At 46.6% G+C, this 13,124-nt stretch overlaps 1 protein-coding gene across 4 annotated transcripts in view; it reads right to left on the bottom strand.

Annotated features, from left to right (window-relative positions):
* Positions 1–168: 168 nt before the first annotated feature.
* Positions 169–13,124, bottom strand: part of OXSR1 (oxidative stress responsive kinase 1) — an 85,594-nt gene continuing 72,638 nt past the window's right edge. For all 4 annotated transcript variants that reach the window (XM_083704164.1, XM_083704162.1, XM_083704165.1 and 1 more), the window contains exons 14-18: positions 10,177–10,244; positions 7,978–8,030; positions 7,027–7,095; positions 6,762–6,826; positions 169–4,855 (exon numbers count right to left, since the gene is read on the bottom strand). In XM_083704164.1, the coding sequence (XP_083560290.1) occupies positions 4,781–4,855; positions 6,762–6,826; positions 7,027–7,095; positions 7,978–8,030; positions 10,177–10,244 (330 nt within the window). In that variant the 3' untranslated portion in view covers positions 169–4,780. The remainder of the gene's footprint in view (positions 4,856–6,761; positions 6,827–7,026; positions 7,096–7,977; positions 8,031–10,176; positions 10,245–13,124) is intronic.

Genomic DNA, 13,124 nt, shown 5'->3' with positions numbered 1-13,124 from the left:
GGAACCTACGTAAGGACACTATATGGGCTCTTGGATACCCCATAAGGGAAAAGGGCAATTTTTGTTTACAACATACAACATAACCGTGATGAGGTATTGGGGATATTTGCAAGGAGAGGCAGAGAGAGACTGAGAGCAGCATCATAAGAATACAAACCGACTCCAAAAAGCAATGGACATTTTTTTTTATTGATTAAAAATTAGAGAAATACATGCAGTAAAATACAAAGTCAAAGGGGGGAGGGAAAAGGCTGAATATTTTACATCTTTCATTAAAATCTACAGTACACCAAAATCGTGTAGAGGTTCCTGTTATATTAATACACCATCATCATCCCTAAGAGTATCAACTAAGTTTTTAAAAAAATACCAACTGATTTCTAGGTTCAAGTTCAGAATTTACCCAAAATAAAATTTTAAAAAAACCCCTCTGATCCGTTAAGGGTAAAAAGGTTAGAAATAATTCCTTACCCCCCCCCCCCCGCAAAAAAATTAAAATATAAAATAATAAAATCATTGGCACTTTGAACCTCGAGAACAAAACAGTCGTCTAGCACTTTTTAGTATCCCAGGCAAAAAAAAAAAACACAAAAGGAAAAAAAGGAAAAACTATTACCAAGAGACACATGCCTAGAAATTTCTAATAGCAAGGGGAGTGAAGGCTCATTAAGACAGAATAAAATAAAATGACAAGGAGAATGGCCAGCATGGATACTCTTGTCCGCTAGACTTGGGTTAGACAGAGGTGGGAGCAAATAAATAGATATTGAATCATTGCACTGGATTAGGCTGGACTCCCGTCCCAGTGTAGAGTACAACAAGGTTCGCACGGCATGCAGGCAAAAGTGAAGTAATACTGTACCAGAATAATTTGGTCTTCATAGCTGAAGACAGGGTGGGAAGAGTGGGGTGGGGGGGTGCCTTCTACTTGCCCTCCAAGCTTTGCCCACCTGGCTCCTCACCTGAGGCCCATTTCAGCCACACGCTCCACCCACCTTTTTGAATCACCACCATCATTCTACAAGGGGGTGGGGCTTGAGGCAAGCCCTGCCCACTTTAGTGGCATGACATCACAGGCTCCGAAGGGACGCGCCGCTGGCCAAAGGCAGGCAAAGGATTCAGGGAATCGAGACTGCGGCGGAGCCTCCGCCACTCCCATTAATCAAGTGGGGACCCCCACACGCCGGTCAGAGACACACCCCCCCTCGGAAACGGTAGTCCCGGGACTGCTTAGTGTTACCCCTCACCCATGCAGGTTTTAAAAGAAAGTAAGAGTTGAAGGGGATGTGAACGTGGTGCTCTCAGAGGGGGCGAGGCGGACAGAACTAGATCTTCCAACACAGACGCTCAGAATTCGAACGGGGCTCTTTTGTTTCACACTCTGCCTCTTTGACACCACTGCGATGTGGCCCTTTCCTATCCTTTCTTCGTTTTGCCTCCATGCTTGTAGCAGTTTTTGCGCATGACCTACCAGTTGAACGAATAAACTACAGGTTGGGGGGGGGAGGTTGTTTTGTTTTTAGGAATTGTTATTTTCTCTTTAAAAGCAAACATGGCAAAAACTTGTGTGTGAGAGAGTGAAGGAAGCTTCTGTCACTGCCGATAGGGTGAGAAATATATAAATATAATTGGTTAAATGGGGGGAAACCCGAGAGATTCCTAACTGAATTGAAACCCACCCCCCAACCAGAGTGGGCCAGTGCACACGTCTCTTCTAATCAGTCCCCCCCCCCCCAACCTGGTGCCCTCAAGAGGTTTTGGATCACAACTGGGCAGATGGAAATTGTGGTCCAAAACCCCTGAAGGCACCAGGTTGAGTGTGTGTGCCTTAAATCCCAGTTAAGAGGTTAGATGTGAGATGCAAAACTTGCAAGCTCCATCCTCTCTTTTCCCAGCCTCCTTCTCGGTCGTAGCCATGGTTTTGCAGAAACGTTAACCAGGATCTGCCTTAACCCAAGTTAACAGAGCAGCTTCAGATGCATGCTTGGAAGGTTAATTCCAGTTAAAGCTGGAGCAGGTGGAATGCAGAACCACGGATAAAGCCAAAGAAACAAGGAGGGCTAGAATTTGCCCTAGAGAGAGAGTCAACGGGAAGGAAGGAAGAAATCCGTAAGCCAGCTCCAGAGATTTTAACTCTGATTAAGAGATTGGCATTGCAATGTGCCGACTGGGCTAATTCCAAGCACACTGCAAGGCTGTAGAGCGAGAAACGAGAACTCAGTTCCTTTGTTTGGGATTTAAATTCACCCATCACAGACTGCCTACAATTTCTCTGTGCTTCAAAAGCAGAGCGGGGATACGCGAAAAGCCCAACTGTGTTTGAGGTGGGGGGGGGGAAGAGACCTGTGGGAGAGGGAAGAATCTACACCATTTTATTATTCACATATTGCATTACAAGTGTTGCTTTTTTCCAAACTAAAAAGTATAATTTATATATAGAAATTCAAAAAAAAAGAAAAGAAAAACCATACACATACACACGCACGCACACACACACACCCCACCAGATACTCATTTCTTTAAAAAATACTAAACACAAGCTATATTGGTTTCAGTTATATCATCTTGATCAAACTCTGATGCTCACACTGGAGAGTATAAAAAAAAAAAATCAATTTTGCAAATTCCAAGCAATTAGTGCAGCAAGAGGGACAAAATTGCCCAGAGCTTAATCTTGCCATGTATGAATCTACCGGCAATCTATTTATTTATCTTATTGCTGTAAAAACAGAATAGGGGTGGTTCCATATGTACCAGTCTGTGCAGGGGGGGTGGGGAGGAAAGAGGATGAATGCGTTTTCTATCTTGAACACACCAAAGGAAAATTCTGAGAACAAGAACAGGAAAGATTTGCTTCGGCTGAAAAACACACACACACGCACGCACACACACACGTACAGAAACAAATACAGAGCTTTCAACTGCCAGAAGGCATGGTCAACTTTTGTTCTTAGCATCCATGTACAGAGATCATCTGGTTTTATGAATGCATCAAACCACACATCTACGACTTTGCACAGTTAAACCACCCCAGCCAAACTTTGCGCGATTACAACCTCCAGCAACGTAGTCTACTTCCAAAGGGCTCCCTTCTCAAAAACGGTTGCAGAGAAAATCCCACGCTGAGGGTGTATCGTTTGAAGAAGCAACCCAAGTTTTGCAAAAGAGTTCTGGGAATTGCAGCCAGCTTAGCAAGATGAGATTTTCCTTGCCTTCCTTTTTTTGGCAACACGCTCATCTCCAGAGAGACCAAGATGCTCACCCCCAGGGAATATTGGACTCCCAGCTCCCTTCATCCCTGGACAATGATCAAGGATAATGGGAGTTGTGGTTTAGCAACAACTGGAGGCTTAACAAATTAGAAGAGGCCGGCCTATGCATTGCTAACCACACAACTACAATTCCCAGGATTACGAAGCCAGGAAGTTTGAAACTCACCCAATGCTGCCACCCAATGACTGTGTGGATTTGTGGGGACACAGCAAGCCTGATAACAGCATGGCAAAATTCCTGGGCGACGGGGAGCTTCTTCTTCTTCTTTTTTACAAAGCAGCCCAATATCTAGGGCTATCCAGTCCCACTGCTCCACCCAATCTCCTTTCAGCAAGGGACGCCCATCACAAACGTTGTTATGGAAACCACCCCCCCAATGGGAAAACAGGGATTGCAAAGGCCAGCCGTCTCAAACTTCCCAGCAGCCAACGCTTTTCAAACAACAGTGATTTGGGCATGGCGGCAACAGCAGCAGAAGTATGCAGAGGTTCTGGCTTGCTGCTTTAGAGCAAGGATGGGAAGCCCTCAACCCTCCTCTGGGTGCTTTTGGACCACAACTTCCATCCCCCCTGATTGTTGCTCATGCTGGATAGGACAGATGGGACGTGGGGGGGGGGTGCAACAACAGGTCCACCACCCCTCCGCTAGAGACAAACACGTTGGAAAGTGGCCTGGCAAGATTGCGGATGGTGAAAAGTAACGAAAAAAGCAGCAGCAACAAAACGATACCCTGATAGTTCCCCTTCCCAAATGCTCTATTTTGCATTAATGTGAAGGGGGCGAGGAGGAATTAAGGCCAATCCATTTCTTTCGTGCCGTAGACCCATTAAATAAGATCCCTTAATGGTTTATTGCTAAGCCTAAGGCTTAAGACTCTCTCTTAAGACTTTGTTGGGTTCGCAAGAGCCCATCCGGATTTCTGACATGCTAGAATAGCTTGCCATTCCTGTAGTTTTTAAAGTATCCCCCCCCCAATGCCTGGTAAAGTGGACCCAAAAGTGAAGCAACCCCCCCCCCTTTTGCAATGGAACCACAACCACAAGCCACACGGGGGGGGGGGATAAAAACCTGATTCGACATAGAATCAAGAAACGGACAGGCACACGAATCACGCTGGGGTAGTTGTTAAGAGTAGTGGAAGCCCCGTGTCGTACTCTCAGTAGTATTTCTGGCTCCTTCTCTTTCTTTCTTTTTTGTACTTTAAATAGTTAAGGCAATAATAATAATAATAATAATCATATAAAAACTACAAACATGCAGGCAATGGAAGGCTTGGTCTGCACATCTGGGATGAAGGAAACGTGGCCGAGAAGCCAGCTGTCTGCAATGGTGATGTCGGTGGGGAGGTGCCGCGATGCGACTCGGGAAACAAACGAGGTTAAAGCTTCTAAGAAAGGGAGCTGTAGTTTGGTTCTTTGGCAGTAGTGGTTTTGCTTTTCAGGCTGACAGAAGCGTTCAAGGCTGCACCCGTTGGGGGGGGGAGAAACCATCGTCTGGGAGTGTCGTTTTAGTTAATGCTGAGCTGGGCAAACCCAATCAGCTTGCTGTCGTCGGGAATATCGGAGCCTTCGACGCCAGATGCCTGGAGAACAGAGGGGGCAGGGAAGTCCAACAGCGGTAAGCATCACGGAGGAGAGAGAAGCTTTCTATAAACCATTTTCCAAAATCGCAAATCATTAACAACAACAACAACAAAAACCCAACACCCTGGAATTCTACGTGAAGAAGAATGCCTGGATTTCGCAGTGCCGAGGCAGAGTTGCCACCCGGGCCAGACAGTCGTGGGTCATAGAATCATAGAAGTGCAGAGCTGGAAGGGACCCAAGGGTCATCTAGTCCAACCCCCTGCAATACAGCTTGCTGTCGATTAAACAAGAATAACAACCCTCGCTAAAATAAGAAAAGAGCCACGGGAAAGAGAAAATTAAGAATCAGTGGAAACAGTCAAATATAAGTAACCCAGCCCTGCAGTAGCTTTGTGAAAAGCGTGGCCTGTAAATATTTAAATATAAATAGTAGCAAAATGGTAAACATATCAGAAAGTGGTTCATAAAGAGCAGCAGTAGCCGGTCAACAAATCTTTACATAAAGGTAGCGAAGGCAACCTGAACACAGTCTTTATATGAAGAGTCCCAAGGAATCAAAGGTGTGTTTCTAACGGAAGCAAATCAAGCTTCCGTATAAGATGAAAGCTGAACCAGGAGCTCCTCTGAAGATACTATTGCAAAAAACTTGCAAAAACATTTGGCAAAGTTAGGTGGCCAGTGTTCCCTATGCCTTTCAATATAGGCCACTTGCGGGGCAAAGTTTTGGAGAAGAGTGGCCTGGGACCACAAAGAATGAGTGCCTAACTCTACTCTATTTTTAAAGAGGGGGGAAAACCCACTACCTCGAGCAAACATGAGGACTGCAACCTTGCTCTTAAACTAAACAAAGCAAAAATAGAACAGCTGGAATATGTGCAAGTGATGCTTCTGTGAGAAATCAGAAGTGTGGGAAATATTTCCGTGCCCCCTCCCCATGCACTTCGCCAAAGTGACAAAGACTGCCACAGTCTGCTTCTGTTGCACAGTCACCTTGTGAAGTTCAGAGGTGTGGGGAGCATGAATGGGGAGACTGTCACGGGTGCAAACCCTGGTGCATATGGACAAGGAAGCAATTCGCTAAAACAGCAAGCCGGACTCTAGTCACAGCAGACCACACTTCTTCTTTTTTTATATTCTCTGCAGACCAAAATTAAAACTCACATCCTTCTGCATTCCGATGCAGCTTTAAGAGAACATGTGAGATGCAGAGAAAAGGGCTAGATTGGGGGGGGGGGGCAAGCTTTCCGAAGTTAGCAAATCCTCCTTTATCAGAAATGCTCACCACTAAGCATGTCTAAAGCCACCACGTTACATTAAACTGTGCCGTTGTGCAGAATGTAGTTCAATTTGGCATTTGCAATATTTTGTCCTGGGTCCTGGTTGAATTTTCAAAGGCGTTTTTCCAAAGCAGCATGGAACGCTCCTGTTCAGAATTCCTGCCAGCCAGCCATACCCTCTTCCAGAAACTCCATTTCATTACCCCCCCCCCCCCCCCAGATTTTCTTCTCAAGAGACACCTAGCATTCCAAGCCCTCATTGGGCTATTCTGGGCTATTCCCCCAGGCAAGCTGATCTTTCCACCCTGGAGCAAGGATGATGCCAATCTGACTACAAAAGAACTGGCACATGTCCCCAAGCATCACAGAGGAAACGACCTTTTAATCCCACTTTTTGATCTGGGTGTATCTAAATTATGAAGATTAATCGCAACTCAACTGATCCCCAAAGCCCATTAAAATAGAGCCCCTGCCTTATTTCTGCTATGACTGTGTGGGTCCCCCACTAGATACCCATTGTCCAGAGATTACTGTTGCAGAATCAGCGCCCCAAAGAAGCCTAGAGCAGACACACCCTTTTAACACAGACCAGGTTAATAAGGGGGGGGGGGAATAGTAAATATACCAGTTTGAAAGTGACAGATCGATTCGTCTGGGGCTCTTCCACAATTTTTTGTAAGTTGGCAGCAACTGAAACGACAGAGTAGACACACTCAAAGACGGAGTATTTAAGCATTTTCATTCTGAACAAGCTTCCCTAAAATATTGGAAAAAGACGTCCTAGTTAACAATGAAGGAATTTTCCCCTCCCTGTCCTAGGAAGAAATACAGCAACTTGTATCCACAAATCCAGTATGGGATTAAGGTGAACATGAAATGCGCACTATTACCTATTACTAAGTCTCTGCCATCAACAAGCCCAGCCGAGATGAGTTCTTGGGATACCCCATCCGCAGTATCTGGAAAGATCGTAATTAAGAGACCATCACATCTGCACACAAGTGGTCTAAAACAAATTCAGAGTTCACAATTTGCAGGCATTTACCTTTTTCTTCTTCTTTTTAGACTGGTTTTATGTTCTGCATTGTTCTGCATTATATTTTACTTAAAATGCATTGGATAGATTGTATACAGAGACATGGGTTAGAATAATTTCTTTAACTGAAAACAGAGCTTCTAAGGATGCAACCCTACCTAAAAGTAGCACCTCCTAATCCCAGACTAATAGGATCGAGCTGGGATTTCTCATTTGGGAAGGAAAAGCGCTGAGTGTGTACTCAGAGGAGTCTGAACCCCAACTCTGATTAAGCCCAACCACTGAGCCTAGGAGGGTCGGCGGTTCGAATCCCTGCGACTAAGCCGCTTCTGGCGAACCAGAGCAGCGCACGGAAATGCCGTTTACCTTCCCGCCGGAGTGGTACCTATTTATCTACTTGCACTTTGACGTGCTTTCGAACTGCTAGGTTGGCAGGAGCAGGGACCGAGCAACGGGAGCTCACGCCGTCGCGGGGATTTGAACCGCCAACCTTCTGATCGGCAAGTCCTAGGCTTTGTGGTTTAACCCACAGCGCCACCCGCGTCTCTCTGAGCAACTACCATAAGGTTGAACACAAAACCATGCAGGTGGAACATCCGCAGCATGTCTGCAGCCGCAACAAAGGAAGTCGCCTTATATCAAGGGAGGCTGCGTCTAGCTCAGATGGCTGCCACTGGATCTCCTTGGTTTCAGAGTGAGGGATCTTTCCTGCTTGATGACGCTGGAGATTCAACCCAGAACATTCTGCACCCAAGGTTACTCAATAACTTCCAGCACATTTCTCTTTCCCGTACCCATTTCTCACCTCTCCCAGGGGTGAACTCGAATCGAATGTCATTGAGTTCTTTCTTTGAATTCCTGTTGAGGGGAAGAGAAGGGAGATGAAACACAAAGCCATTTATTTTTTTTACTCTGTAGACAAAAGCAAGGACGGTGAACGAAAAGCCTGGATCGCAGACCCCAAGCACATTTTATCTGGCCCTAGCATTGCCATGCCAAATTATAGCCAAGCACGATAAAAAGGTCTGCCCACAGTTTTGTTTGTGTAGAAGGATGTTTTTACATCCTGTAAGGATGACCCACAATTCAACTTTACATCTCTTTCGGATTTTTCACGTCACACGTAAATGCAAATATTTGTTGGCAAGTCATACACCTGAGTGCATATGCTCTTTAGCTGAAGTCCTTAATGTTAGAGCAAATACATTATGGGGCCTGAGCACTTTTCATTAATGTGTTCAGCGCATGGATGGGCCTGGGCGCAGGCATACACAAGAAGCAGAATCCTGTTCTAGGTAGTATTAGCTATTTCAGTATGAAATGTTCTAAGGATTACTTTTGAGTGGTCTGAACAATGAACATATTTTCATACATTTTTTAAGCACTACAAATATTACAAGAATATATACTCTTTGGGCTGTGGGTGTGGCTATGCATGGACCATCTGTTTGCAGCCCATGTAAATTCTCCATGTGTTCTTTCAGAAGTCTGTTCCATCCCATTTCTACATTAATTTGATTTTTTAAAAAACAAAAAAACAAAACTGTAAGATAATAAACACATTCGTAACAGTATTTAGTCTAGAATACGTGTTTTGTATTTCGGTACACATTTTGGTACCGTTTTTGAGCAGAGGGCTGTTATTGCAAAATTCGAAGAAGCACAGAATCCAAAAGGATATTTACGTTCCGATCTTGTGTATTAGTCTGGGTGGTGCAAATCCGGTCACAGCTGGCTTAAAAATGCAAAACTGAATTGACTTTTTCACCATTCCCATGGTGTGGTTTTGTTTTTAAATTGCATTGTTTCCCACAGAAGTCGTGAGGTCGAAATACATTCAAGCCTTGACACATCTTTAAGTACGTGACCACGTTGTTCTATTACTGGGTTCATGAATTGGCACTGCCTGTTGACAGGCGCCTCGGTTCTCTGTGTATAGTTACTTTAATGAACTGTGTGCTTTTCCGATGCAAAAATTAAGCCTCAGCCAAAGTGTCTTGCCAAATTACCGTATTTTTCGCTCTATAGGACGCACCCGACCATAGGACGCACCTTGTTTTAGAGGGGGAGAACGAGAGAAAAAAATCTCCCCCTCTCTGCTCAGCGCCCCTTCAGCAGAGCGGCAGGAGAAACGGAGCCCCTTCCATTTCTCCTCCTGCTTGGCTGAAGGGGCGCTGCACAGCTCTCCCTCTCTGCTGAAGCCAGGAGAGTCTTGCTCTCCCAACTTCAGCAAAAGGAACCTGAAACCTCCAGAACACAGTGGGAACTCACGCTCCATTCCGAAGGCTTCAGGCGGCTATCCCTGAAGCCTGGAGAGTGAGAGGGGTCGGTGCTCACCGACGCCTCTCGCTCTCCAGGCTTCAGCGAAAGCAACGCGAAGCCTCCGGAGTGCGGAGGGAGTGCTCCCTCTGCACTTTGGAGGCTTCGCGTTGCTCTCGCTGAAGCCAAGGAGCCTGCATTCGCTCCATAGGATGCACACACATTTCCCCTTAATTTTTGGAGGGGAAAAGGTGTGTCCTATAGAGCGAAAAATACGGTAATTGGATTTTCTTGGTGTGAAAAAGAAATATTGTGCTCCAACAAAGAGGTCCCAGGTATTAAGGCCGTTTCCTAGAGTGGGGTGCTGAAAAGCTCCCAAGATTGAAAATATTAACAGCAATGATATACTTACAGGTGAGGAGAATTTAGGTCATACATGGCCATGGAAAGTTCATGAGATCTGAACCCACCTCTCCTTGGGGCCAGGTCAAGCCTCACCCAGTGGACCACAGAGAGAGCAAGGGTGGATGTCATGGTGCCTTTGAAAGATGCTGATGAACTCTAATTCCCCATCAAACCTAAACCAGCAGCAATGCTAGTTGGGACTGATGGGAGTTACAGTGCAACAACATAGGGAGGCTGCCATCTTGGAAACCCCACCCAAAAAGCCTCTCCTGTCAAGGGTAGGAGTTGAACAACAGCCGGGTGATTTAAGCCTTGGAGACGTTTGAAAGAACATCCTTACCTTAACCTTAGAACAAGACTGATGGGGACTTTCATTTCCTCTTGCGCTGGGGCTGTTGCAGGAGGTGCCTTTTGGGGGAGAAAGAGGAAGGGCCAACTTTAAAAATAAATAAATAAATGTGTGGTCGTTTTTAAAAAAATCAATGTGTGTTTTGTGTTTTAAAAAACACACACAAAAGCACTGTAAGATGATCAGGCAGCAAATTTTGGTCAGGCAGAGAGCAAACAAATGTGGTGACACAGAGATGGAACTGATTTAAAAAAACTCCCTTGGGACGACTCGCTGGATGAATTTTCTTCCGTGTTTCACGATTGGCAATATCTCAAGCAATATTCTGTAAGGCAGATCTCTCTCCCTGCCCCCTCCCAAATCACAGGCCTCTTGTGCCCCAAGTCAAACTGGCTACTGATCCGATTTGGTTAATTTATGACTACTTATTATTTTGGCGTCTTATTGCAGAACATGGTTTCACTTGTTTTAATCATTTGCTCCGAAGGAACCTGTTTTTTTTTTTTAATGTTTCTTCCTTATTAAACCATTTTTCCACACAATGGTTTGCAGCTCTCTCAGGAACTAAAGCACAGAGAAATCCGGCGCAGCACTGATCCAACCCAGAGCAAGACAGTCTTCTTAAAAAGAAGCAGCAGCAGCAGCAAAAAAAAAAAAAGGCTTTGCCCCACCAAGGAAAATAAAATCACAATGAGTAAACAAGACTTTCAGCAGAGCACATACTTACTGCAGGTGCTATATTCTAATACGGATTGAGTATGTTCAGCTTTGTAGACTAGGGCAGGGGCTGATGGGTGGCTGCCCCTGTTTGCAAGGAGATGTGGGTATTCAGACTTTCAGGCACCTGCCAACTCTATTCATTGCAACATAGGTCTAAAGCGCTTGTTATTGCATCAGCGCCCTCTTTGCTTAACAGCTGATGTAGTTCAGGGATGGAGAACAAATGGCCTTCCAGATGTTGTTGGCTCCAACTGCCCCCAGTCAGAGCAGTTAAATACACAGACCAAGTGGACAAATACTTTGAACTGGTATAAAGCAACTTCCTATGCCTCAAGATCTCCCAGGGTGGTCCCACAACCACTGGCCCAGCCTCGTTCCACAAGAGGAGAGGGGCCTACAAGCTGCGAAGAGGTTTCTTGATATACAGGAGTCATAAATGGAGCTGGGGGGGGGGGGTAGAAGAAGATAGGACATGGGTGAGACGCAGCCCACAAATGGCTGCCTAGGTCACAATGGGGATGAGATTAAGAGATTCCCTGAAATCCTGCGCTGGGGAGCCACATCGCGCTCCCTTGACGTCAGCGAAGCCACAGCTGCCGTACCTTCCAGCTGCTGGGAAGTGGCAGAGAAGCACAACCACGTACATTGAGGGATTGTTTCAAAGCGGAGGCCGGGGGCTCCCTCAAGCGTTTAATTGCTGGGCCTGCTCACACAGAGAACATCTGCAGACCCTAAGCCAAGTCCGTCCTATTTAATTTCGGCCAGCTGGAATCCAGGAACGTAGGGCGCCAAGGTTTGTCTCCCCAAGATTAATGGGCTGTCAGGGAGAGAACAGGAGCCCTGTGAGCGCAGAGGGGTTTATATATAGCCTCCTTCCCAAAAACCCATGAAAACGCTTCTAGGAAAAACGCTGAAGCCCTCGAGTGTTGCTCTGGCCACAAATCACCGCCGGACCATTCCCAGCAGGCCTATTAGGATCACGGGGTGAGGAAGCTTCCCCCGCCCCTCCAGCCTTGCAGGCCTCACCCCGGCTCCAAGGACAGCTATTTGCTATAATACATGAGCCATCACCGTCCGGCCGCCTCCAGAGCATCCGCAAGCAGTGGGACACGCTCCAGAACGGGCTGGCTTTGGCAGGAGTTCACCCTGAGTGAGGAAAGCCATCTCACTGGCTGCTCCTCCTCCGAGTTCCACGCCCTCTGCAAAAGGCAGGGCTTGCATTAAAACACTTTGTCGCCTGAAAAGCAGAGGACATTGGAGTGGCAGTGGTTTTTGTGGCAGAAAGGTCCTAAGGGCTCCGTCTCTCCGAGCAGCCCTATAGGGTAGGCCAGCTGCTCTCGATCCCGTCTCACGGACCGGGAGACTGGTAAAAAAGAGGGATGGCTAGTCCACCGACTTTGCTCATGGCTGAAGGGACATTTCGGCCAGGAGCTTTGCAATTCATGGCTTCTTCGCCAGAGAGAATGCATGTACTTGTTTTATAGCCAAAGCAGTCTGGGGAAGGCTACATGGCCAGCAGCTGCTTAACCCCTTCCCCCACTGGTTCTATGGTGTGGTTTAGTGACTTAGGGGTCAGCAGGGGGCCAGTCCACTGTTCCTCAGACCTTGTGGGGGGCCGGACTATATTTTGGGGGGAAAATTAACGCATTTGTGGCGCTGTGGGTTAAACCACAGAGCCTAGGACTTCCTGATCAGAAGGTCGCAGTTTGAATCCCCGCGATGGGGTGAGCTACCATTGTTGGGTTCCTGCTCCTGCCAACCTAGCAGCTCAAAAGCGTGTCAAAGTGCAAGTAGATAAATAGGTGGGAAATCTGGTGGGAAGGTAAACGGCGTTTCTGTGTGCTGCTCTGGTTCGCCAGAAGCGGCTTAGTCATGCTGGCCACATGACCCGGAAGCTGTACGCCGGCTCCCTTGGCCAATAAAACGAGATGAGCGCCGCAACCCCAGAGTCGGTCACGACTGGACCTAATGGTCAGGGGTCCCTTTACCTTTACTATGCCCCACAAATAACCCAGAGATGCTTTTTAAATAAAAGACACATTCTGCTCATATAAAAACACGCTGATTCCCGGACCATCTGTGGGCCAGATTTAGAAGGCAATTGCGCCAGATCCGGCCGTCAGGTCTTAGTTTGCCTACCCATGGGTTAGAGTGCCAAAGTAGGACCTGGGAGACAAGGGTTCAAATTCCCACTTGTCCAGAAAGCTCCCTGGGCCAGT

This window comes from Podarcis gaigeae (genome assembly GCF_964106915.1).
Source record: "Podarcis gaigeae genome assembly, chromosome: 12".
In the NCBI taxonomy this organism is placed as follows: domain Eukaryota; kingdom Metazoa; phylum Chordata; class Lepidosauria; order Squamata; family Lacertidae; genus Podarcis; species Podarcis gaigeae.
Note: the sequence above shows the minus strand (reverse complement) of the source record. Positions and strands in the feature narration are given on the sequence as shown.